At 37.6% G+C, this 26,957-nt stretch overlaps 3 protein-coding genes and 1 pseudogene across 3 annotated transcripts; all 4 read left to right on the top strand.

The window, feature by feature from the left end:
- Positions 1 to 5,409: 5,409 nt before the first annotated feature.
- On the top strand, positions 5,410 to 7,658 carry LOC113282604 (sugar transport protein MST6-like). Its single transcript, XM_026531650.1, has 2 exons — positions 5,410 to 6,732; positions 6,821 to 7,658. The coding sequence occupies exons 1-2, from the start codon at positions 5,647 to 5,649 to the stop codon at positions 7,283 to 7,285; spliced, it is 1,551 nt and encodes a 516-aa protein (XP_026387435.1). The 5' UTR covers positions 5,410 to 5,646; the 3' UTR covers positions 7,286 to 7,658.
- A 6,444-nt stretch (positions 7,659 to 14,102) lies between these two features.
- Positions 14,103 to 16,104, top strand: LOC113279542 (annotated as a pseudogene).
- A 1,841-nt stretch (positions 16,105 to 17,945) lies between these two features.
- On the top strand, positions 17,946 to 19,754 carry LOC113282605 (sugar transport protein MST6-like). Its single transcript, XM_026531651.1, has 2 exons — positions 17,946 to 19,122; positions 19,230 to 19,754. The coding sequence occupies exons 1-2, from the start codon at positions 18,037 to 18,039 to the stop codon at positions 19,692 to 19,694; spliced, it is 1,551 nt and encodes a 516-aa protein (XP_026387436.1). The 5' UTR covers positions 17,946 to 18,036; the 3' UTR covers positions 19,695 to 19,754.
- A 2,079-nt stretch (positions 19,755 to 21,833) lies between these two features.
- On the top strand, positions 21,834 to 23,642 carry LOC113279543 (sugar transport protein MST6-like). The gene is made up of 2 exons (XM_026528233.1): positions 21,834 to 23,063; positions 23,178 to 23,642. The coding sequence occupies exons 1-2, from the start codon at positions 21,978 to 21,980 to the stop codon at positions 23,640 to 23,642; spliced, it is 1,551 nt and encodes a 516-aa protein (XP_026384018.1). The 5' UTR covers positions 21,834 to 21,977.
- Positions 23,643 to 26,957: the final 3,315 nt, after the last annotated feature.

Genomic DNA, 26,957 nt, shown 5'->3' on the forward strand with positions numbered 1-26,957 from the left:
TCTATAGATGTTTCCATCTAATCAGATTGGTTCCTCAACTCCTACAACCAAGATGTTTCCATCCACTTAGATTAGTTAGTGCCATCCTGAATACGCATAAATTTCTAGGCTCTGGAGTTTATTTATTGCAACTAAAAGATTTTCCCATACCCCCAAACTTAAATCTAACATTGTCCTCAATGTTTCCAATGATAAAATTAACAGCATGAACGAGGATAAATTGTTACCACTTGAAGCAAAAAGAGTTAAGGAAAGATATTACCGTGTTGCATGAGCATGGGATACCTCCCAAGAAGTGCTAAGTTTAAAGTCTTCAACCAGACTTAGGAAAGGATTAGTCAACTCAAACCATAAAGTAACAGTCGGAATAACTGTGGGTCTTCAAAACGAAATAGAGCTGACCAAAAGAAACTACAATAACCCAAGAAAGTGAACAAGAATAACATGCCCTTATCTAGTTTCCTGATTAAGATATTTATATCTAATTGTAGTTCAGGTTCAGGTTCTATGAAAGGGTCTAAATAAAATATTTTCCTTAGATGCATTTCCTCATAGGTTGGATCCAAATTATTAGGTCCTAGAGTCTGGAAAAACTCAAATAAGAACTTAGAATCACAAAATAATAATAACCTAAATAACTGAGGATCCTCTAAGTCAATCAAGTTTGACTTACATAATTGACCACAGTGAGAGTAGTGGTCATTCTTAAGCAAATGTGTCGATTCTAATTTCCTAAGGCATTTAGGTTTAGTCTCACAACTTAATATTCGACACATTTAAAATCTATATGTTCCCACATTTGGAAGAAAACTATTTGGTGGGAAAACAAAATCAATCTTGGTATTATTGCCTGGGTTAATCACATCAACCAGAGGATGGGTTTCTAACAGTTGAGACTCTTGTTGGATATCATTAGGTTCTGGAAAACGAGTATGAAGATAATCTTGTAAGATGGTTGAGGCATTGATGTCAATTCCCAAGTGAGGGACCTTACTAAGAGTTAAAGCACATGGAGGATGATACTCACCCCCAAACTTAGAGTTTTCAGTGTCTCTAGACAGACTAGTCACAACTTCCCTAATTTGTAGGTCATCAAATTCTTGAAAATGGGCAATTGATTCTTCTAAGTTGTAATCTTGCGGTGCATCCTCACTCACCTCTACGAGTTCATGTAAGACTATTGTTTCTAAATCGTATGACTCTAAAACAGTATTCTCAGGATAAACCGGTTCCTCTAAACCTTTCTTGGTTTCGTAAACAAGACATACTACATCGTCTGAAACGGGGGTATCTCTAGTCAAATCCTCGTCCTTTTGAATAGGTGAATAATTTTTAAAATTATTAGGATCTGAACCAGAAATAATATAATCATTATAAGGCTCAACTGGGGTAACAAATTCCTGATCACTATTCCCACACATTTTCGATTCTTCATCAGCACTATCTTCATCATCATAATATAATTTTTGACATTTAATAATTCTCAATCTTTGTTTCCAACTACATGGTCTATGTTTATAATATTTCTCATAGATCGTTAGAGGTGATTCCTCAATAAAAGTTGGAGTATCCATATATCGCTGCCCACGCATATATTCACCAAGAGTCATTTCCGAAGACGTTTCTTGATAACGAGAATTTCTAGACATATATTCTCGCAACGTCATCTCAGGTGGCGTCTCCTCAAAAGGATTCATCACCGAAGAAATATAAACTACAGAGGGATTCTATACAATCACAAACAAGGCCGACTCGACTCCACCAAAGCAAACCTAAAGATTTCTAGCAAACAAAAAGCATGATGGCTCCACTTAGATTGTTTCTAGACCAGCTTCTATCTCTCGAAGGAGAATTCGTTACAGTTTGAGCAACCCCTCTGGATCAATCCGAGCTAATGTGAGATGAAACTGAGGTGAGGGAAGCTCAATGGAGCTTTGATACCCAAGGCCTCACCGGCGTTACAAGGCGGCTTGTTTCAACTCCCAGAAGTCACCATGAACTTTGAAGTTGCTTAAAAGGTAACCAATATCCTTCGAAAATTTTTCCTAACAAGCTCGATACCCTATAGGTCTCTTTCTAATCAGATTTTAAAGCTTGGGTTCGCGCTAGGTTTTTTTTCCTAAAACGGGCAAGAAGGGAACGGTGATGAAATCCGAACCCTTATCTTGTTTAGGCCAGGCCTTGCCCTTTACTGGGAAAATAAAGACAGTCCGGTTCGTCCTCAAAAAATTATCACCTTAAGGCATACAGTAACTCGCTTGCAGAGGATTCGCGAGTGTTTCGATTGGACTTACCTCCCGTACCAGACGGGGGATGAACTGTTGTCGTAGACTCGGGCCACGACTCCTATGCCGTGTACGAACCCGAGGGGCCGAGACGATATAGTAATCGTCGTCCTTCCCTGCACACAGTTTATATTATTTTTTTTATTTTTTTTAATAATAATACCCTTCCGTAGGGTTAAAAAAAGAATAAAGTCCAATTGTCCAGAATAAAGTCCAAATAAAAAGTCCAAAAATTACAAAAATTATGAAAGATAAAGCCTATTTACAAATCCTAAAAAAAAATATATCTTTTTTTTTCTTCTCTTTTAGCTTTTAGCTTTAAGCTTTTTGTTCCCAAGTCCTTAGTATTCCACTTCGAACCTGTAAATCAAAGACACAAAAAGAAACGTAAAAAAGAACAAATAATAGTAAAAAAAATAATAAAAACCTAAAAATTCTACCTAAGCACAAATCCGCGTCGGCGGCGCCAAAATGATTAATAATTTAATGGGGGTTGTAGTAGTAGTGGTAAGGATGGTTCGAACTCTAAGACTTGTGAAGGTGAAGGATTTTTAGATTTAATAAAAATATATACAAAAATATTGACAAATTGGTAGAGAGGTACTGGGACTAGGATTCCGTCAAATTCATTTCTTAAGGTTCAAATAATAATTCTTTTATCAATAATAGCTCGAAAAATATATTAAATATATCGACTCTAATTTATTGCCAAGATAGATTCTCAAAATATTAGGTGTAAATGTTAAGCATGGGACATCAAATCATCTAAGCTAAGCATGACCCATCAAATCAAATCACAACTAATTAATTTAAATCATAATTTCAATTAAAATTAATGCAAAAGTCATGAAAAGAATTAATAAAATTACCCATGTATGAAGCTCGGCCTCCTTCGTCGTCCCAGTGTTGGGGTTTAACTCATCATAGTAAAAATGCTCTCAAAATAATTTATTATGGCTCAAAAATGGTTTACAAATGATAAGAATATGAGAAATACAATAAAACCAGAGAACTACGACCCTCAGTGACAAAATAAGACTGTTGCCGCTGTGTCGCAAACTCTATGGAAAATAAGACTGCCTGATGTACGACCCACAGGTGTGAGTCGTTATTACTGTAGAAAAACGACTGTCCTCGCGAGTCCGTTCTTCGTGTTCTTGGTGTTCTTCATCAGCAGCAGCAGCAGCAACAGAGTTTCATCAACTCTTGATTTCTGCTTCTCTGGACCTCCTATCGACCCCAAACTCTCGACAACCTTCTATGCTAAACCAAGAGTTATATTTATACACCTTTGGACCAAGAATAACTTCTCATTAATCCAAAAATTCTTCCCATTACTCGGCAGTGAATGAAAATATTCCCGATATCTTTTTTCTTTAATTCTATGATTTGTTACGGATTGTTCCCTGTTTTATCTCTTCTCACGCGTCATCCTTGAGCTGTAGGGATTGTTTCCAGCCAATAGAATCAACCCATGCACGCCTCTTCCATCCAAGAATTCCAAGAATAGAATATTTTTCCTATTTTAGAATATCTTCCCTGATTTGATTACCACCGGTTATCTAACCAATTTTGACCGAATCCAACACCCATACCAGTTTTATCTAGGCCCTAGGAACAAACCCATTTAATTTGGGCCATTGAATCTCACTGGAACACCTTCAAATCCTCAACCCTAGTCACGGCAGTTAAAGAACAATTTTTCCCGCCAATTTTTGGTTTTTGAATTTGGGAAGAAGATGTCCTCCCCCTAACCAGAACTGGGGTGCGAATAGCAGCTTCCTTGGGGTGACTTGGGGGTGCCCCTTAGTAATTAGGTTACCCCTTATCCAAAAGTGAGAGTCCGAATAACACTTGTCCTCCGGGGTGCCAAAATCAACTTTTCGAGCCGAATTTTCCAAAAATGTTTATTTCCTAAAAATACATAAAAACACAATATTAGTACAAAAATAGAGTTCCAACAATACGGACATTGAGGACAAATTAGACACAAAAATGTGTCTATCACCCATGAATGTAAAAAGAGCGGGGAAAGATAGAAACACGAAAAAAAAAAAAAACTCTTTTATTCGAAAATTGCATGAGACTTTGATGAGAGACACTAATGTGTTTTGTCCCTTAACTCTTGGGATGTTTCTGTTCTTCTGTGGAAGGTACCTTGTAACAAATTTTTATTAGCAATTGAGTTCGGTGAGAAAAATAATGTGCTTTTTTCCATTTTAGATTAGTCGGTACCAGAGGGGAAAATGTGAATGCGCAAGAGGAAAATGTGTGACAAATATGCAAAAATTGAGGTGCGTGACATTAGTATTTGAGTTGTTAATGGCATAAGTATTTCACCAAATGCGTCCATAATAGTGTGGCATTTTTTTATTTCCACTTTCAAGATCTCATCTGCTATTATGGTAGTCAAAACAAAAAGAATTCAGGCTTCTCAAGTTCAAATGTATCAATAGGCTGTTTGAGAGAAAAATGTGTACTTGAAAAGAAAGGAAAGATTAGTCTTTTTATTGAACGAGTAAAATGCAAGTCTTTGCTAATTATAAGAAATGCGGTCTTTGTTTTAGCAAGAAATAGTGCCAGAAGAATGCTTTGCTCCGGTCAAACAAGTGTAAGCATGGTGTAAATTTGATACAAAGTTGACAGTAAATAAAACCTTCCACTTTGATGTAGAAAGCTCGATTTTGCCAGTAAAAAAACAAGCTCATTCAACTTATCGCCTTATAGGCGATAAGCCTTTCGAACAGATCAAAATGAGTCGAATATGTCTATCACATTATACTGCAATCTATTTTTGTTTTACCTATAACAAAGCTGAGCCAAACAAAATACTTTCAAGTTTAAAACCAAGTTGTAATTAGTTATTACCATACCACTTAAAGTAATCTACAGCTGTTGGATAAAAAAAATTCTCAGTATATCCACATAATCCAACAGCTAAAAACTAATGTCAGATCAAATGGAGAGATTCAAAGGCTCCAAAAATAGTTTGCAGTGCATGAAAAGTGGTATTGATCCAAGCATGCAGGGCAAAAACCAGGGTCTTCACCCTATTTTTAACATAAAAATTCATCGTTTATAAAGAACGATATGATTGCGTTGAAACCACATGCATTTTCACCCCTCACTGGTAATATCAGAGGAATAACAAAGTAAATAAATTCCGAGCTAAAGAAAAAGGTAAGAAATTATTAAAAAAATTCATTGATTTTGTCTTATATATCAAGGGTGGTGTCTCAGCAGTACTGTTGAGGTGCTGGTTACAAAAGCAAAGAAAAGTTCGAAAGATTACCATTTTTCTGGTGTGTATATAAGGAGCAAAAACCAGGCACTTGCAAGTTCTTTTTAGAATTTTGGTAAAATGGCGGGAGGTATGGCAATTCAAACGGATACGAAGGATTATGGTGGGAAGATCACCATGTTTGTGCTCATGACTTGCCTGGTGGCCGCAACTGGAGGTCTCATCTTCGGTTATGACTTGGGGATTTCAGGAGGAGTAACGTCCATGGATGTGTTTCTGAAGAAGTTCTTTCCTTCGGTGTACAAAAAAATGCAAGATGATACCGGAAAAACAAATCAGTACTGCAAATTCGATAGTCAGGTGTTAACAAGCTTCACCTCTTCTCTGTATATTGCGGCTTTGGTTGCTTCATTTTGTGCCTCCGTAACAACAAGAATCTTCGGGAGAAAAGTTTCAATGGTTGTAGGAGGAGTAATATTTTTAATTGGTTCGGTCCTCAATGGTGCTGCTGAGAATGTAGCGATGCTCATTCTAGGAAGAATATTACTTGGTGTAGGTGTAGGGTACGCCAACCAGTCCGTACCAGTTTATCTGTCCGAGATGGCACCAGCAAAATTAAGAGGTGCACTCAACATGGGATTTCAGTTGGCCATCACAATTGGAATATTGGTGGCGAATCTTGTTAACTACGGCACAGCCAAGATCAAGGGTGGATATGGATGGAGAGTTTCTTTGGCTCTAGCGGCTGTACCAGCAATCGTAATGACCGTTGGTGCCGTTTTCCTTCCGGACACTCCAAACTCACTCCTCGAAAGAGGTCACCAAGAGAAAGCCAAAAGAATGTTGCAGAAGATCCGTGGAAATGAAGAAGTCGAAGAAGAATTTCAAGACCTTATCGAGGCGAGTGAAGCAGCAAAGAAGATTGAACATCCTTGGAGAAACATCTTACAACCAAGATACAGGCCTCAACTTACCATGTCCATTTTGATTCCGTTCTTCCAACAGTTCACTGGTATCAATGTCATCATGTTTTACGCACCAGTCCTCTTTAAGACTATTGGCTTCGGCGATGATGCATCCCTTATGTCTGCTGTTATCAGTGGACTCGTCAACATGTTTGCCACTTTTGTTTCTATCAGCACAGTCGACAGAGTTGGAAGAAGAATGTTGTTCCTCGAAGGTGGAATCCAGATGCTCATTTCCCAGGTAAAATAGAGGCAAAATTCCATGTTCTTCTTTTCAAGTTACAAGTGTTATACGAAAATATATTAATGTTTTTTTTGTGTATATGCAGATCCTAGTAGGAGTCATTCTGGGCATGAAATTTGGAGTAGAAGGTGTTGGATCCATGTCAAAATCGAGTTCATATCTAGTATTGTTCTTAATCTGTGCCTATGTTGCGGCATTTGCATGGTCATGGGGACCCTTGGGTTGGTTAGTTCCAAGTGAGATCTTCCCTCTAGAGATCAGATCAGCAGGACAAGCTATCAACGTATCAGTTAACATGTTGTGTACATTTGTCATTGCCCAGTTATTCCTCACCGCGCTTTGTCATATGAAGTTTGGTCTATTCTTCTTCTTTGCCGGCTTCGTCTTGATAATGACTTTGTTCATTTTCTTCTTCCTGCCTGAGACAAAGAACGTACCAATTGAAGAAATGAATAACATATGGAAGAAGCATTGGTTCTGGGGTAAATACATCCCGGATGACGCTGTCATTGGAGTCCACCATACATCCATGAAGGTTTCCAATTACTGATCACACCGTTGCGTTGTCTTTGTACGTGTTGTAGTTATCCCAACTGCTGCAAGCAATGGATATAGATAGTGCTGTAAAAGTTGAAAAGAGAGGGGGGAAAAAGGTGAATAAAAGATGTGCGCTGGAAAGGAATATGAAAACTGTGAGCGTTCATGGCTACCATGTCAGGCCGACCTCATGAGATGTACTATCTGTTGTATTTTTTTCTTTTCATAAACTGAGACGGATAACGTCTCAAACTCGAATGTTTTCATAGACTTCGTTATTGAATAGATTTTCAAAAGAATTTTTGCAAAAAGGCACGTCCCATTGTATTTGGGGCATTTGTGTTATGGGCTCTGCGACTGGGCCATATGTGTATGATCGTGATGCCATGCTAGGAGGTGGGTATTGAGGCAGCAAACTTGGAATGATTTTTTAGAAACCTATTTTGAGGCATACTCCTTTTTTTTTTTTGAGGCATATCCATCCATTATATTATCTAGGTTGGGTTTATAAGGGGTGTCTAAAGGTAGTGCAGTTACCTATATATCCCTAAATAATTTCAATTTGTAATAGTTCCCTTATCCTCAAAAACCTAAAATTAAAAATCAAAATAAACTTTAAACTTAAACATCTAGGACTCCAATTCAATAAAGAACTTAATCAAACAAAGGAAACACGAATCGAAGTGAGCGATGTTGGAATGCGAAATCCAAATCTCAATTGCTCTTAGATGTATTTTAGAATGTATACGTAACAAACCCATTTTGTTTTTGATTGATTTTATTTTGTTTGATCGGTAGAATATGATTTCAAAGATGAAATTAGGGTTTTCAGAAGATCAGTTCGGCTGATCTTGCAGTATCAATTTTGAGCCGAACTTAGTGTATGATTTAGAGAAACACTATGTTCGGCTAATGCGACTTTACAATATTTTCAGCCGAACCTCAATTTTCTTGTCGAACCTCAATTTTTCAAGCCGGACCTAGTGGATGATTCAGTTTCTGAGTGAAGTTCGGCTGATAACTTTTGAGCCGAACCTCTGGTTTTTTGAAATTATACCTAGGTTCGGCTGACAAGTTATCAGCCGAACTGTTCATCTGGTCAGCAGATCTGGGTTTTAAAAATTCAAATTTTTGGCAGATTCAACTTATAAAAGGAAATTAAACCCCGATAGAAGTTTACTTCTGATTTGAATCACACATTTTGGTCACTTCTAATCACTAAAATCTCAAAAGTCAAAACCCAAGCTTTTTTTCTTCACTTCTTCTTCTTCCTCTCAAAAATCCCAACTCTCTCACATAAATTTGATTTTTCTACTAATTCACCACTAATAATTTAATGTTTAATCAATCCTTAAAATTCATAATTAATCAATTCTAATCATAATCAATTACACTAATTATATAAGGGTAGTTATGCCATTATCAAAAATGGTGGATGAGGGGTGATGTTGTTTTTTATTTAGTGACCCTATTTTGGCATTATCTAGTATGCCTCAAAAAAATCTAGTATGCCTCAAAATAGGTTTCATTTTTTAGGATCCATGGTATTTTTGAGGGGACCATGGTTTTATTAGGCCGCCTTCCTTATAGTGATAAGGGGTGTCCTAAAACGTTGAAATGACTAACCTACCCTTAACCTAATTTAATTTAAAACCAACCTAATAACCACCTATATATATATAACCACCACCACCGCCCACCACCGCCGATTACCACCACCACCACCTCTGATTATCACCACCACCAACCACCGATTACCACCACCACCTCCTCCCACCACCACCGCCACCGCCTATTTAAGAAATGTAACAACATCAATGCAATCACAATTAAGTTCGGTTACATAATAATTTTATCGAGTATAAAAGACGCCAGCCGCAACCTGATTCCGCCATGGGACCACTCCGGAGGTATTTTCCAACAAACCCTTCGCTTTAATTTGATTTTGATTGCTTCAATCGAATAGAAATCAGCAAAATAGGGTTTTAATATGAGTTACAGAGCCATGTTCGGTTAGGTCGATTTTCCAAAAAACCATAGTTTACTAACCGGACTTCTTGAAAATGAAGAACACGAAGAACAGTTCGGTTCTATTGGATTTAAAACTAAGCCACCGAACTCTCTGTTTGGTTGTTTCGCAAAAAAAATTAAAATTACAAAGTAACCGAACTCCACCCTTAGAACTGAAAAGAACAAATCCAGTCTAACCGAACTGTGTTGTTGTGGCCACTATGTTGAGTTCCAAAGTAACCGAACTTAGCCAATAGAGTTCGGTTTGTTCGCAAAAAAATTTAAAACTACAAAGTAACCGAACTTAGCCAATAGACGCTGGAACTTCACATTTTTTTTGTTTGTTAAGTTCGGTAACTTCACAATTTTATTGCAGAAACCGAACTCAGAGTTCGGTTGGTTAGCTGTTAGGTTCAAGTTTGCGAAAGAACCGAACTTTATAAACTTATATACTCTTATATTACGTAAAGTTCGGTCAGATCAAAAGTGCATGCAGTTTGCGAACCAACCGAACTTTGTACACCAAAGTTCGGTTAGTTGAGAACCAACCGAACATAACGCTGTAACTCATAGAATTATTAGAGAGTTCGGTAACCTGCGTGTTTGGAACAAGTAACCGAACTACACTTTCAGATGAGTTCGGTTACTTGTTCATCTCACGGGGCAACCGAACTACAGCTTCAGATGAGTTCAGTTACTTGTTCTTCATATAAAGTAACCGAACTGTTCAAAATCCAGTTCAAATCCGGATCATTTTGAAGATTAATAAATATTCTAGGAGAGGATGGAGATGAAGAATCAGATGAGTTTTCATCATTTGAATACTCAAACTTAGTGAATTGGAAAAAAAAATTATTTTCCATGTTTTTCTCCTTCATCTTCTCTAACTCTACTCTCTCAATAATTCTACTCAACTAATAATAAACCCATCTTTTAATTTAATCTCACTAATTGTTTTTAACTAAATCATTCACTAATCATAACCTAAAATAAATTAAGAGGATAGATTAGGTATTAAATAAATAACTAGATATGGGGTGACCTAGAATTACTTCTAATGTCTTTACCCAAAATAAAACCATGGTTCCCCCAAAAAAACCATGGTCCCAAAAAATCGTCGAGCAACACCAACGTTGCCCACACCAAGCTCATCATGGGTACTTTCATGTGTTGTTTCTGTCTTCAATGCCCCGACACTTTCACTCTGCCAGAATCGGGTATACAACTCTCCAGGAACAACATAATAGTGATCACGCAGCTGAGGCAAACCCCTATCATCATATACTGAATCAAACCCCGGAGGGTTGCATGGGATTACTATTTTCCCAACTACCTGCCTCATACATCTCTCAGCCAGGTAAGCAGAAACTATTGTTCCTTTAACTGCATCCTTGAAAACAATTCTCCTTTTAGACAACTCAAGTGCAGTTTCAAACTCTTCCGACTGTCTGAGTTCACTATCCGTAAACCATGGGTCCCAAATTACCATATTACTCATTCTCATGTCGATCTGACTTCGACCATCACTGATTGAATGCTTGTGAAGATCTATCAGCCCCTTTTCCTGAATGTTCGTGTCATGAAATAGACTAATAGCAGGGTGACAATCTAGGGCGTCGTTTTTTAAGTTCTCCTTCGATACTGGCTGATAATTACGAAAATAAAAATAATACCAGAATTCTAAAATCATCCACATCCCACCCATATCTTTATGCCTGCATGAACTCCAAGCATCCAAACATTTGTATAATTTTCCCAAAGTAGAAGTACCCCAATCATAAGTCCCAACCTCATTCAAATTATCCAACACTAGACACCAACGTTTATCAACTGTTCCACTTAGGTCTGCAAATAAAAAAGAACCGATACACCAAAGCAAGAACATTCTAGTTAATTCCTCGTCAATCGGGGTGTTGTCAATTGGGTTGTTCCTCGTCGATTGCCTACTTTTTATGTAATTAACCAAGTGAGAGATACGTATGGTACTTGACTTTGATTCATAAATTCATCCAGGTTTCAAGTCATGTACCTTTATATACTCCAAATGATCTAATACACCCCGAAAATATTTATCATCCATAGCTTCATAGTCTTTAGTCGTGAATGTGTCATTGGGAAGTTGTGGAAGTCTCTTATCTCCTCCAATTGGAATACCAGTCAATCGAAAAGAAATCCAAATGGGTCAAACCTATCTCAAACTCACAAAAATGAAAAGTTTTTTTCTTCCACCACCTCTCACATATAGCTTCAGTTAATCCTTGATCCGCATACTTGAAATTAAATTGAAATACCGAAGAAAAACCACAAGTCTGAAGAAGAACCTTTGCTCAAGGGTTTTCTGTAACCACTATGTTGTATAACTCATTCACACTTGACCAAGTGCTCCTAAATTTAAACGTTCGTGAACCCAAAGTATCACATTTATGCTTGATTGTCTCGTTTCTTTGAGATAACGTCTCAAACTTACTCAAATCAATTCCTCCATTTTCTATTCAAACAAACATTAAAGGATGGACAATCAACATACGAAAGTTCCCACACTAAATCATACTCCCTCCGTCCCTAATTAGATGACCTAGTTGTAGTTTGCACAATTTTTAAGACAAGGATGTTAGTAAAACTTAGAAATGATTTATCTCTTAAACTATATCACGGTTTTTCGTAAACTTTATACTGTTGAAAAGCATTTTAAAACACCTACGTAACGAATATAAACATAACTATCAAATTATACATATTTCTTATAGTAAAAAAAATAGGTCATCTATTTATGGGACAAAACTTAAAACCAAGTAGGTTTGATGTAAAACCTAGACGCCTATTCAAATGGCGTCTTGACCGTGTTGACTTGCCTGAATAATCAATTATGCGCCCCAGAACTCTCCGAATTTTTTGTTGTTTCTCTGCTAGCTCGGAAGCACTATATCACAGGGTGGACGGAATCATCAGTTGCAGAAACTAGACCAGCGGTCGCATGAGGAACAACATATCCAAGAGGAATTTTGCTGAAGAATAACAGAACAAGATGAAGCTCAAGGATCCCATCATTCTTTGGAAGGATCTCTTACTGGTCAAATTGCGGCTTCAAGAACCATTATGGTACCTAAAACGTCCGTTGTTGCTGCTGGTGCAAGTAACAATGCATTCAAGGAGAAAATCTGTGCATTTGGTATTTCATCTTCATTTTTTTTGGTTTTATTTTGTTAAACAAAATTATTTTTTGGTTTGGACCAAATTGTCATGCGTTTTATTAGTTGGTCTAAAAGCTTGATGTTTAGGGGAACTGAAATTATTGAAGCCAAGAAAGAAGTCTGAGAGTCCTCAGAAAATGACACAGGAAAAACGGTTCAATGTTTGAGAATTGAGTGTTCAAACTTGGATTTGAATTGTTAATGCATAAATCAAGAAATCTGTTTTGAGGCATACCAAAATGTTTCGAGACATGCGTTCGGCTGAAGTTATCAGCCGAACCTAGGCAAAATACACAAGATTCGGCTCAAATTGAGTATGCCTCAAAAATTTATGGTATGCCTCAAAACAGGTTACTAAATCAACCTGCACGCACTCAGAACACTTTGAATATTTGGTGGGCTTGTTTTTATGTATCTCCCTTGTTGCAATTTGATTAGCCCAATCATCTTATTGAACCCTCACGTATCTGTTGATAGTTGGATTTGAAGTTGTAAATGTAGTGCTTTCAAGTGAAGATGATCTGCTAGATGCATAGAACATTCTCGCCACACTTACTTATACAGGGGTCAGGGGTAGGGGTGAGCATGGGCCGGTATGGACCGGTTTTCACCTTATCCGCATCCAATCCAATTCACTGCGGATTTCAAATTTGGCATCCGCATCCAATCCAACATCCAACGGATTTGCATCCAATAGATGCACGGATGAACGGATTGGGTGCGGATAATCCAATGGATGTGTGTTAGTTAAAATTGATAATGAAAAAATAACACCAATATATAGGATTTCTTATAGAACCTACACATTTTATACATGTATATAAATTTAGAAGTGCCATGGAAAATACTCCAAGCAAACACCTCAAAAATTCCAAAATTATCTATAAATTTTCTAAAAATTATATAAATGCCCTTAATCTAACGGGTATGGATATCCAACGGATTTTCAAGGTTGCATTCGGATCTAATCCATAATCCGTTGGATTTCAAAAATCTCATCAATGTCCAACCCATTAGCGAGCGTCCGAGCATCCATCCTCCGAGCATCCATCCGCACAAATACAGTTGGTCCCGGTTAAATCCGCGGATTACGGATAAAATGCTCACCCCCTAGTCAGGGGGAAGCAACACAATGTGGGCACATCCTATCTCTTTGACTAATTCAATGCTTAAGTTGTATGGGCCGTCCTGGCCCAGGCTTCTTTATGTAAGACACTTGAACCTGCTTTGGCGGCAACTTTTGCGACAGAAACCAGAAACAAGCATAACAGGAGCTAAAACACAAAGAACGCAGAAAGTTGCATGGTAGCAAAATACTTTATTCAAGTACCAGAGAACGCATATTACATACTTACGGTCCAGCAAATAACCCATTTGCATAATACTTTCTTTTTCAGTTTGCTTATCATCCAACCAAACCAAAAATGAGTTGGCATCTTAGGCTGTTAATTCTCATTTAGTTGCTTATCATTAGACTGCAAAGCAATTATAGTTATTCTTATCCTTCTAATCAAGAGATATACAGCTACCGGATAAAAAGATATATCTGTAAATCCATTTATCCAACTAAACATTTAAGGTAAAGATAGAATTTAAAGGTTAAAATTTAGTGATCCAAGAGTAGTCAAACGAAAATGGATAAGCATTGATCAGTTTAAGAAATGGCTATTTTCAGCAAATTTTGCTGTGAACAGCTAAACAAAGACTAATTTTAGACTAAACTTGATGATATATATAAACTACTGAATCCAATTGAATTGAAACATCACCCTCATTTTCATCCTCGCTACAAATACGAAAACGAAAAAAGATTTCTCAGCTAAATCAAATTGAGTTTAACAGAGATTATCTTGGGTGTCACCAGTATTACTCAAGTGGTGATGCAAAGAATTTTTTGCCTTAATAAGTTGGTTGTAGGAGACACCAAAAACACCTTCCAAGTTGTTTTAAAATTGCAGTAAAATGGCAGGTGGTATGGTTATTCAAGGAGATACAAAAGATTATGGTGGAAAGATTACCATGTTTGTGCTCATGACTTGTCTGGTGGCCGCAACTGGTGGTCTCATCTTCGGTTATGACTTGGGAATTTCGGGAGGAGTGACGTCCATGGATGTGTTTCTGGAGAAGTTCTCTCCTTCAGTATACAAAAAGATGCAAGATGATACCGGTAGAACAAATCAGTATTGCAAGTTTGACAGTCAGCTGTTAACCAGCTTCACTTCTTCTCTATACATTGCCGCTTTGGTTGCTTCATTTGCTGCCTCTGTAACAACAAGAATCTTCGGGAGAAAAGTTTCAATGCTTGCAGGAGGGATTATATTCTTAATTGGTTCATCCCTAAACGGTGCTGCCACGAATGTCACGATGCTCATCCTCGGCCGAATATTACTCGGCATAGGTGTAGGGTACGCCAACCAGTCTGTTCCAGTTTATCTGTCCGAGATGGCACCTGCAAAATTGAGAGGATCCCTCAACATGGGATTTCAACTAGCTATCACAATGGAATATTGGCAGCAAATCTGGTGAATTACGGTACAGCCAAGATCAAGGGTGGATATGGATGGAGAGTTTCATTGGCTCTAGCAGCTGTACCAGCAATCATAATGACTATTGGTGCAATTTTCCTTCCGGATACCCCAAATTCACTCCTCGAAAGAGGTCATCAAGAGAAGGCTAAAACTATGTTACAAAAAATCCGAGGAAACCAAGAAGTCGAAGAAGAATTCCAAGACCTTATCGAGGCAAGCGAAGCAGCAAAGAAGATTGAACATCCATGGAGGAACATATTGCAGCCAAGATACAGGCCTCAACTTATCATGTCCATTATGATTCCGTTCTTCCAACAGTTCACTGGTATCAACGTCATCATGTTTTACGCACCAGTCCTCTTTAAGACTATAGGCTTCGGTGATGATGCAGCTCTTATGTCTGCTGTTATCACTGGACTTGTCAATATGTTCGCCACTTTTGTCTCTATTGGCACAGTCGATAGAGTTGGTCGAAGAATGTTATTCCTCGAAGGTGGAATTCAGATGCTCATCTGCCAGGTAAAAATACACAAAATTTGTAAAGTACTAATTAATAAATTCCATGTTTATTTTATAAATTACAGAGGTTATATAAATATAAAACTAATCTGTTATTGCATATACAAATACCTTTGCAGATCCTAGTAGGAGTCATACTCGGGATGAAATTTGGAGTAGAAGGTGTTGGGTCCATGTCCAAGTCGAGCTCATATCTAGTACTGGTCTTGATCTATGCTTATGTTGCGGCGTTTGCATGGTCATGGGGACCCTTGGGTTGGTTGGTTCCAAGTGAGATCTTCCCTCTAGAGATAAGATCAGCAGGACAAGCTATCAACGTATCAGTCAACATGTTCTTTACCTTTATCATTGCCCAAGCATTCCTTACCCTGCTTTGTCATATGAAGTTTGGTTTATTCTTCTTCTTTGGTGGCTTCGTCTTGATAATGACTCTCTTCATTTTCTTCTTCTTGCCTGAGACAAAGAATGTACCAATTGAAGAAATGAACAATATATGGAAGAAGCATTGGTTCTGGGGTAAATACATCCCAGATGATGCTATCATCGGTGTCCACCATACATCCACAAAGGTTTCTACTTACTGAAAATAGTATTCATTGTCTTCATACGTGTTTTAGGCTGATTCAACTGCTTCGGTTCCAGATTTTCAAGTCTACATCTGGCAATAGCAGTTGTTGTAAGCAATTGACGAAACATAAAAGTTGTAATTTGACTAGACAAAAAAGAGCGCACTGGAAAGGAATGTAAAAATTCTGAGTGGTCAAGACTAGGTACCTTGTCAGGCCTCAGGAGATGTACTACCTGTTTTTTTTTCCTTTTGATAAATTGAGATGAACAATGTCTCTAACTTAATTGTACTCATGGATTGATTGAATACAACGAGTAGCTAGTTTTCCTGCAAATCCAACTGACTAATTTTTTTACATCATGCAAGCTTACTTGTCCATTGTTGTTCCAAATTCCAGTAACTTCACACAAGCTGTAATAATCTTGTGGTGACATAACAGATTTTTAAGGGTTGTTTTTGAATTCCTAGAACCCACCACTTAATGACATTCACAATTTAGATTTAATGTTGTTCCTAAAAGTTCTTATAGAAGAAATGTAGAGATCTTCCTCTGCATATGTAGCATAACGCCTGTTCATACTTTTTGAGTTTATTTCCTATAAAGACCATTTTCACATCATGAGGTTAACTCCTAAATAATACCAAATACCAATGCTTATACTGAATGTGATTTGGTGGAAAGCTAAAGACCAACATCTATGTCTAAGTCCAGTATACAGCTAAAATACTCACTTACAGAATTTGGTTGTTTCCTTAAACATCAATGTACGCAGAATCAAATGTGAATTAACATATCAATAATATGATGCAAAAAATGGAATGAATCAGTTTCACCACTGGTTTCAGCAAATACAAAGTAACATATTTGCATCCTATCGCAACACACCATATAAATATGATTCTTATCTCCAAAATGCAAATGACTTCACTTATGAAGCCATCTCTAAGACTTTAACTGGCCGAATTAAGCCTTTGATGGATAAATCAACTTTCTAAATCAAAGTATGTTTGTCCCCAAAAGATTAGTATCTGACAATGCCATGTTGGCTCATGAGCTAGTGCATATTGTTTGGAAAAAAAGATAATCAACATTGCTATCATCAAAGTCAAACTTGGCACGTCTAAGCTCTCTAAGGCTTATAATGAGATGTGGTCATGCCTTACAGAAGCCATGGCTATACTAGGCTTTAAAGCCAAATGGTACCAAATGATAATTAATCGCAATGATTCCATATTTAAAAAATAAAAATAAAAAAATATATAAAAAAAATTAACATTTTATCAGGAATAATTGTAGATACTTTCCTATGGTGTGATTTTTCCCTATATTTACAGTTAATTTGAAATCAATGACATATTTGTGATCCAACAAACAACGTCAATGTACTTCCATAATATTTTTTTTTAGTTTGTTTATCAATCCACCAAAACAGTGAATAATTGTTGGCATCTTGGGCTACTAAATCTCTTTCAGCCTGCTTATCATTAGATTCTGAATAACTAATTAAGTTATCATTATCTTGTAACAGAGACAAGGCATACAGCTGTAGGATAAAAAGATGATATATCTGTAAATCCACTTATACAACTAAATATTTTAGGTAAAGATAGAGTTTAGGGGTTAAAAACTAGTGATCCAAGACTAGTCCACAGAAAATGGATAAGCATTGATCAAACATGGTAATGGCTATTTTCAGTAAAAATTTAGCTATGAACAAAAACAGCAAATAAACAAAGACTAATTTTAGATGACATTTTCATGATATATAAACAGCATATGAGGCATCAAAATCTCATCCTCGTTTTCATTCTCACAGTTAATCATTGTACGAATATCTTAGGTGTCTCGGTGGAATTACTAAGCTGCTGCTTACTAACATTTTTTTCCGTAGAAGTTTGGTTGTGAAAGAAAAGAAAATATCTTTCAATTTTTATAAATTGCAATAAAATGGCTGGAGGTATGGCAATTCAAGCAGATACAAAGGATTATGGTGGGAAGATTACCATGTTTGTGCTCATGACTTGTCTGGTGGCCGCAACTGGTGGTCTCATCTTCGGTTATGACTTGGGAATTTCGGGAGGAGTGACGTCCATGGATGTGTTTCTGGAGAAGTTCTTTCCTTCAGTATACAAAAAGATGCAAGATGATACCGGTAGAACAAATCAGTATTGCAAGTTTGACAGTCAGCTGTTAACCAGCTTCACTTCTTCTCTATACATTGCCGCTTTGGTTGCTTCATTTGCTGCCTCTGTAACAACAAGAATCTTCGGGAGAAAGGTTTCAATGCTTGCAGGAGGGATTACATTCTTAATTGGTTCAGCCCTAAACGGTGCTGCCACGAATGTCACGATGCTCATCCTCGGCCGAATATTACTCGGCATAGGTGTAGGGTACGCCAACCAGTCTGTTCCAGTTTATCTGTCCGAGATGGCACCTGCAAAATTGAGAGGAGCCCTCAACATGGGATTTCAATTGGCAATCACAATTGGAATATTGGCAGCAAATCTGGTGAACTACGGAACAGCCAAGATCAAGGGTGGGTATGGATGGAGAGTTTCATTGGCTCTGGCAGCTGTACCAGCAATCATAATGACTGTTGGTGCCATTTTCCTTCCGGACACCCCAAATTCACTCCTTGAAAGAGGTCATCAAGATAAGGCTAAAACTATGTTGCAGAAAATCCGAGGAAACCAAGAAGTTGAAGAAGAATTTCAAGACCTTATCGAGGCAAGCGAAGCAGCAAAGAAGATTGAACATCCATGGAGGAACATATTGCATCCAAGATACAGGCCTCAACTTATCATGTCCATTATGATTCCATTCTTCCAACAGTTCACTGGTATCAACGTCATCATGTTTTACGCACCAGTCCTCTTTAAGACTATAGGCTTCGGTGATGATGCAGCCCTTATGTCTGCTGTTATCACTGGACTCGTCAATATGTTTGCCACTTGGGTTTCTATTGGCACAGTTGATAGAGTTGGTCGAAGAATGTTATTCCTCGAAGGTGGAATTCAGATGCTCATCTGCCAGGTAACAATACACAAAATTTTAAAGCAGTAATAAATGCCATGTCTTTTTTTTTTTCAAGTTACAGGTATCATACAAATATAATGCTAATTTGTTAAGTACCTCTGCAGATCTTAGTAGGAGTCATACTCGGCATGAAATTTGGTGTAGAAGGTGTTGGATCCATGTCCAAGTCGAGCTCATATCTAGTATTGGTCTTGATCTGTGCTTATGTTGCGGCATTTGCATGGTCATGGGGACCCTTGGGTTGGTTGGTTCCAAGTGAAATTTTCCCTCTAGAGATCAGATCAGCAGGACAAGCCATCAATGTATCAGTCAACATGTTCTTTACCTTTATCATTGCCCAAGCATTCCTTACCCTGCTTTGTCACATGAAGTTTGGTCTATTCTTCTTCTTTGGCGGCTTCGTCTTGATAATGACTCTCTTCATTTTCTTCTTCTTGCCTGAGACAAAGAATGTACCAATTGAAGAAATGAACAATATATGGAAAAAACATTGGTTCTGGGGTAAATACATCCCAGATGATGCTATCATTGGTGTCCACCACACATCCACTAAGGTTTCCGATTACTGATCATAGTATTGCATTGTCCATCTTAGCGCTTTTGGTGGATTCAACTGCTTTGGTTCCAGATTTCCAAGTCTAAATCTGGCAATAGCAGTTGCTGTAAGCAATTGACTGTATATAGAAGTTGAAACTTGAATAGAGAAAAAAATAGTGCAGTTGAAAGCAATATAAAAGATTCTGAGCGGTCAGGACTAGGTATCGGCTATCTATGTCAGGCCACATGAGATGTACATATCTGTTGTTTTGTATTTTTTTCTTCTCATACGTTTAGATGGCCATCGTCTCAAATTTAATTGTTGTCAAAGATTATATTGATTGAATACAACGAGCAGCTATTTTTCCTTCAAATCCAACTGACTAATTATCATTAACTCATGTAAGTTGACTTGTCAATTATAGTTCCAAATTCCAATAACTCAACCCAAACCGTAATATTCCCATGGTGACATGACATAATTTTAAGGCTTGGCTTTGAGTTCCTGAATCCCACCAGTTAATGACATTCATGTCATAGATTTATAGTTGTTCCTAAAAAGTTCATACAGAGGAAACGTAGAAATTTTCCTCTATATGTATAGCATAACTTCTGTTCATGCCTTTTGAGTTTATTTCCTACGAAGATGATTTCACATTAATGGCATAACTCTTAAATAATATCAATGCTTTTCATTCAAATCATGGTTATACTAATTGATTTTCATTTGGTGGAAAGAAGACCAAACACCTATGTGAAGTCTAGCATACAACTAATACTTACACAGTTACACTCACCTATAAAACTTGGCTGTTTACGCAAACATCAATGTACACAGAATCGAATGTGAATACAACATAAGATATAAAATTCTTATCTCCGAAGTAATATGGTACACCAGTTCAGACCCATTGTTCTGTGTAGCTTATTTAAAAAGTAACCTCGACGACTTTAGCAAACCGAATTAAGCCTTAAATCAAAGCGTGTTTGTTCCAGAGAGACAAGAATATATCTGATAGTGTCATGTTAGCTCATGAGCTAGTGCATATTGTTCGGAGAAAAAAATAACTTGTTGCTCTTAAACTTGAAATGTCTAAGGTTTATGATAAGCAGGAATTATCATTTCTTATAAATCCATGGCTAGACTAGGCTTTAATTCCAAATGGTACCAAATAATAATAAACTACATTTCCACCGTATCTTTCCATCATGCTAAATGGTGCCCTCGATGACCACTTTACACCTGAAAGAAGGCAAAGACAAGCAGACCACATACCTTCATATGCCTATATCCTATGTGTTGAAGCTTTCTCATCTCACTTATTGGCACTCAAAACCTCTGATTTTATCCATAGTGTCAAGGTGTGCATATATGTTTTATTTCCTCTCATGCTACTGAAAGTGATATCACTGATATAAAAGAACACCTAAAAAAGTATTGTCTTGTCACACGACAAGAAATAAGTTTTTTAAAGCTTGCATTCTAGTAAGTCTTAGTGATAACACAGATAGTAGAGTTAGAAATAGACTTTATGGACAAGTCTATGGGTATCTCCAACAGGTCATCCATAAACCACCATCAGCGTTTTTTTTCTTCATACTTCTTATTTAGTAGCAAGTTCTTCGTGAAATTGCCATGATATTTTTTTATTTAGTTTTTAGGTTGGTTCACACGAACTGGCCAAGAATTTTTAACATTTAAAAAAAATATATATCTTATTTTTAGTATTTTATCAGGATAATTTTAAATATTTCCCCATGTGGGATTGTCCGACGCACAACATATCCAACCAAACCAAAATGAGTTGGCATCTTCTGCTAATAAATCTCTTTCAGTTTGATTATCATTAGATTGTAAGTAACTAATTAAGTTATCCTTTATCTTGTAATAGAGAGAAGGCATACAGCTGTGGGATAAAAAGATAGATCTGTAAATCCACTTATGCAACTAAACAATTTAGGTAAAGATAGCGTTTAGGAATTAAAAACTAGTGATCCAAGAGTAATCGTAAAGAAAATGGATAAGCATTTATTGATAATGGCAATGGCTATTTTCAGTAAAATTTTAGTTATGGACAAAAACAACAGCTAAACAAGGACTAAATTTAGATGACATTTACATTTTAATGATATATAAACAGCATAAGAAGTTTCAAAACCTCATCCTCATTTTCATCTTCAATTCTAATCATTGAAGGATATCTTGGGTGTCTCAGCAAAATTATTAAACTACTGATTACCAAGATATTTTTCCTTTAAAAGTTTGGTTGTGAGAGAAAAGAAAAAGAGCGTTTATATAAATAAATCACAGTAAAATGGCAGGAGGTATAGCAATTCAAGCAGATACGAAGGATTATGGTGGAAAGATTACCATGTTTGTGCTCATGACTTGTCTGGTAGCCGCAACTGGTGGTCTCATCTTTGGTTATGACTTGGGGATTTCAGGAGGAGTAACTTCCATGGATGTGTTTCTGGAGAAGTTCTTTCCTTCGGTATACAAAAAAATGCAAGATGATACCGGGAAAACAAATCAGTACTGCAAATTTGATAGTCAGCTGCTAACAAGCTTTACTTCTTCTCTGTACATTGCGGCTTTGGTTGCTTCATTTGCTGCCTCTGTAACAACAAGAATCGTCGGGAGAAAAGTTTCAATGCTTGCAGGAGGGATTATATTTTTAATTGGTTCGGCCTTAAACGGTGCTGCCAGGAATGTCACGATGCTCATCCTCGGCAGAATATTACTTGGCATAGGTGTAGGGTACGCCAACCAGTCTGTTCCAGTTTATCTGTCTGAGATGGCACCTGCAAAATTGAGAGGAGCACTCAACATGGGATTTCAATTAGCCATCACGATAGGAATATTGGCAGCAAATCTGGTGAACTATGGTACAGCCAAGATCAAGGGTGGATACGGATGGAGAGTTTCATTGGCTCTGGCAGCTGTACCAGCAATCATAATGACTGTTGGTGTCATTTTTCTTCCGGACACTCCAAATTCACTCCTCGAAAGAGGTCATCAAGAGAAGGCTAAAACTATGTTGCAAAAAATCCGAGGAAACCAAGAAGTCGAAGAAGAATTTCAAGACCTTATCGAGGCAAGCGAAGCAGCAAAGAAGATTGAACATCCATGGAGGAACATACTGCAGCCGAGATACAGGCCTCAACTCATCATGTCCATTATGATTCCGTTCTTCCAACAGTTCACTGGTATCAATGTCATCATGTTTTACGCACCAGTCCTCTTTAAGACTATAGGCTTTGGCGATGATGCAGCCCTTATGTCTGCTGTTATCACTGGACTCGTCAATATGTTTGCCACTTTTGTTTCTATTGGAACAGTCGATAGAGTTGGTCGAAGAATGTTATTCCTCGAAGGTGGAATTCAGATGCTCATCTGCCAGGTAAAAATACACAAAATTTGTAAAACACTGATAAATTCCATTTTTTCTTCAAAGTTACAGGTGTTATAGAAATAGTATACTAATTTGTCATTGTAAATATAAATACCTTTGCAGATCTTAGTAGGAGTCATACTCGGCATGAAATTTGGAGTAGAAGGTGTTGGATCCATGTCCAAGTCGAGCTCATATTTGGTATTGGTCTTGATCTGTGCTTATGTTGCGGCATTTGCATGGTCATGGGGACCCTTGGGTTGGTTGGTTCCAAGTGAAATCTTCCCTCTAGAGATCAGATCAGCAGGACAAGCCATCAACGTATCAGTCAACATGTTTTTTACCTTTATCATTGCCCAAGCATTCCTTACCCTGCTTTGTCACATGAAGTTTGGTCTATTCTTCTTCTTTGGAGGCTTCGTCTTGATAATGACTCTCTTCATTTTCTTCTTCTTGCCTGAGACACAGAATGTACCAATTGAGGAAATGAACAATATATGGAAAAAACATTGGTTCTGGGGTAAATACATCCCAGATGATGCTATCATTGGTGTCCACCACACATCGACAAAGGTTTCAGATAATTGATCAGAATGTTACATTATTGTGTACAGGTTTTGGTTAATTCAACTGCTTTCGTTCCATATCGTCAAGTGTACATTTGGTAATAACACGCAAGGACGACATGGTCAAGTAGAAAGTTGTACAGAAAAAATGTATATAATACCATTATGTGCACATGAAAAATGCTACAAAAACTGTAAGCGTTCAAGACAAGGTATTGGTCATCCATGTTACGTCTCATGAGATGAACTGTAAAGTATCATAGTTGATCGCTGTCAGAGATTCTACTGATTAAGTGTAACGAGAAGCTACTTTCCCTACAAATCCAATCAAGCAAAAAAAATGTTTCAAACATACATGTCGACATCTCCAATATAATTGCATCATTTCAGTCTCATTCTTTGTTTCATTCCCATGAATTTCTCATTTTGTGTTGTTTTACCTTACAGTGAAGTGAGATAATAATTCAAAAGCCAACTAAAATGACAAAATTCAATCAAAATGCCCAAAAGGGCCTAAAGAACGCCGGGAAGCAACAACAAACCTGAAACCCACAAGGAAAAATTGAAGGTTTTACTACTAAATTCATGACAATGATCAAATCTTTATCTGCTAATGATAACTTAAGATAGTAAGTCTTCTAGAGAAATGCAAATTGGTTGCTGCATCTTGCATTACTTGCAATTTAAAGCTTATTAAAAATTGGTTTTACCATTACCACTCCCGCCGCTACCATTACTAACTAACAAATACGGCATAAAAACCCAGAAATCAAAATCATCCAACTTAACAATAAACACTTGAAGGTAAAGAATTTCAGTATCAATAAAATTGGGGGTTAATAGAACTTAGAGTTTCAATCATCCACTTACTTACATTTGGAGAACTTGAAGCTTCAACTGATGGGTTGTCTTCCTTGAGAGAGAGGGGTAGAGATGACCAAGTAAGAAGAAAATTTCTTGAATGGAGCCGCGGGAGAGAAGAAACGGGAGGTTATTCTTTCAAAATCATCACAGAATGAGAATTGGGACCACACATTGTTTATGTAAATGGCTCGACTCTGGATTGTTATGGCTTGTATAAAAACCAAGTCTGCTAAAGGGGGTTCTCAATTTCCACGGGGAATACCAAATGTGTTGGTAACCTTGGAATTTAGTGACCAACCTGTAAGGGCAGTTCATATGGACTCAACAAACGTGAAGTTTATTCATTTTGCTCCCACCATAGACTCAACAAACATGAAAAACGGGTAGAAAAATCAATGATTTTATGGGTTTGTTGAGTGCAAAACTGCGAGGATTGAGTTTACCTGCTGGCGGGTAATGTTAATTCAGGTTGTTGGAGTTGTGTGGATCAATACACACATGTGAGTCACACATGGGGTAGCTAAAGATAGTCCCACATGGAGGAATACAAGCTCCATATGGTGATACATAAGCTAGGCATTCTCCCTACATAGCACCGAGGCCTTTTGGATGAAAACCCCACACCTAACTTCAAGGTGATCAAGTGGAGACAGTATCGGTGCTATGTGGCTGTGCCCGGAGTGGGTGCGGCGCGGTGGTCAAGTCGGGACAGTATCGGTGCTATGTGGTCGTGCCCGGAGTGGCTGCGACGGTCCGTGGAGGTCCTACAAAAATGACACTTGGGAGATAGTTGACAAGGATGTCGTTGAATTTGTTATAACCAATGGCTCAAGCTAGCACAATCAATCAAGATATGAAAATGGAAACGAAATCAATCAAATCAAGCACACACACAACACAAGGATTTATAGTGGTTCGATCAAGATGATCTACATCCACTTGCGAAACGACGAAATGATTCGGTATCATCTCATCAAGGATGTCGTTGAATTTGTTATAACAAATGGCTCAAGCTAGCACAATCAATTAAGATATGAAAATGGAAATGAAATCAATCAAATCAAGCACACACACAACACAAGGATTTATAGTGGTTCAATCAACATGATCTACATCCACTTGCGAAGACGACGAAATGATTCCACTATGATGATCAAACAATTTTACAAGGTTTCCCCCGAATCCCCTCTCAAGAACTCTTGCCTCCTTTGTGACTCACACTCTCTCAAAAATTACATTACTTTCTCTCTCTATTATAAACCCTACCCCCTTTTATATTTGACCTAGGTTTACAAAAGATACCTATGAACTGTTGGGCCAAACCTTTGAAGTAATCCCAACTGAATACTTACAAGTAATCAAGGCATAATACAACAAATCTCCATCTTGACTTGCATACTATCATCATTCATCATTTTCCCTCATCGTCTTCGTTTAGCCCTTACAAGGGCTCTCAACACTTGTTGACACCAACCAAGTCCAAGCAATACATGAAATTGATACTTGGAACCGGCTTTGTCAACATGTCTGTAGGGTTGTCCGATGTAGGAACCTTAAGCATAGCTATCTTCCCTTCTTCAACGACATCCTCGTCAAGAGACTCAATTTCTTCAATCATAGAAGTTTCCCGGCCATTCTGCTGATTCTTCACCATTAATTGCTTTTTTATAGGTTCTTAGCTCATCCCTATCTATGCCCTCACCCAGTGCAAGTGTATACGCAACCAAATCAGCATGGCCATATCTCTGAGGTGGTCTGATTTCCCTCCTCACTATGTCTCTAGCAAGATTTTACTGATGATCTTGTGCTTCATATTCCTAGGCCGGCTCTTGCACAATTTCCTGATCATCCTCACCAGAAACAACACTCTCATTGTTTCCTTGAACTTGCATCTCAAGTTCCAGCTTTTCACCGAGCTCCACCTTATCACCAACACTCTCCTCAACTCTTCTATTTAGTTCTTCATTTTTTGGCTTCAACATCGATTGTTCATCAAATGTCACATCTCTAATAATAAGAAACTTGTTTGATCTTTCTCAAGGACACCATAATCTGGAGTCTTTCACACCCTTCGCATACCCAAGAAATATGCACTTCTTTGCATCTAGCTTCCCCTCATTCAGATGAGCATAGGCTGGACATCCAAAAAACCTTCAAGTCTTCATAGTTAGCATGTGAACCTGTCCAAACTTCATTTGGAGTCTTACACTAAATAGCAGTCGATGGAGATCTATTCACTAAATAAGCTGATGTGCTTGTTGTTTTTTCCCAAAACTGCCTTGGTAACCCAGCATTGGAGAGCATGCACTGTGTCTTCTCAATTATGGTTATGTTCATCCTTTCTGCAACACCATTTTGTTGTGGTGTTTTTCTGACTGTACGGTGTCTCACAATCCCTTGCTCCTTGCAGAACTCATTGAAATCACCCCCATAAAATTCCAAACCATTGTTTGTCCTCAAGCACTTGATTTGT

The sequence above is a fragment of the Papaver somniferum genome, chromosome 5 (genome assembly GCF_003573695.1).
Source record: "Papaver somniferum cultivar HN1 chromosome 5, ASM357369v1, whole genome shotgun sequence".
NCBI classification, from domain to species: Eukaryota; Viridiplantae; Streptophyta; class Magnoliopsida; order Ranunculales; family Papaveraceae; genus Papaver; species Papaver somniferum.

What these genes read in the sequence shown, in the direction of transcription:
- LOC113282604 (XM_026531650.1), top strand. Translation starts at nt 5,647, where the DNA reads ATGGCGGGAGGTATGGCAATTCAAACGGATACGAAGGATTATGGTGGG. An exon ending in TCCAGATGCTCATTTCCCAG is followed by an intron (nt 6,733 to 6,820) that starts GTAAAATAGAGG and finishes GTGTATATGCAG; the next exon opens with ATCCTAGTAGGAGTCATTCT.
- LOC113282605 (XM_026531651.1), top strand. Translation starts at nt 18,037, where the DNA reads ATGGCTGGAGGTATGGCAATTCAAGCAGATACAAAGGATTATGGTGGG. An exon ending in TTCAGATGCTCATCTGCCAG is followed by an intron (nt 19,123 to 19,229) that starts GTAACAATACAC and finishes GTACCTCTGCAG; the next exon opens with ATCTTAGTAGGAGTCATACT.
- LOC113279543 (XM_026528233.1), top strand. Translation starts at nt 21,978, where the DNA reads ATGGCAGGAGGTATAGCAATTCAAGCAGATACGAAGGATTATGGTGGA. An exon ending in TTCAGATGCTCATCTGCCAG is followed by an intron (nt 23,064 to 23,177) that starts GTAAAAATACAC and finishes ATACCTTTGCAG; the next exon opens with ATCTTAGTAGGAGTCATACT.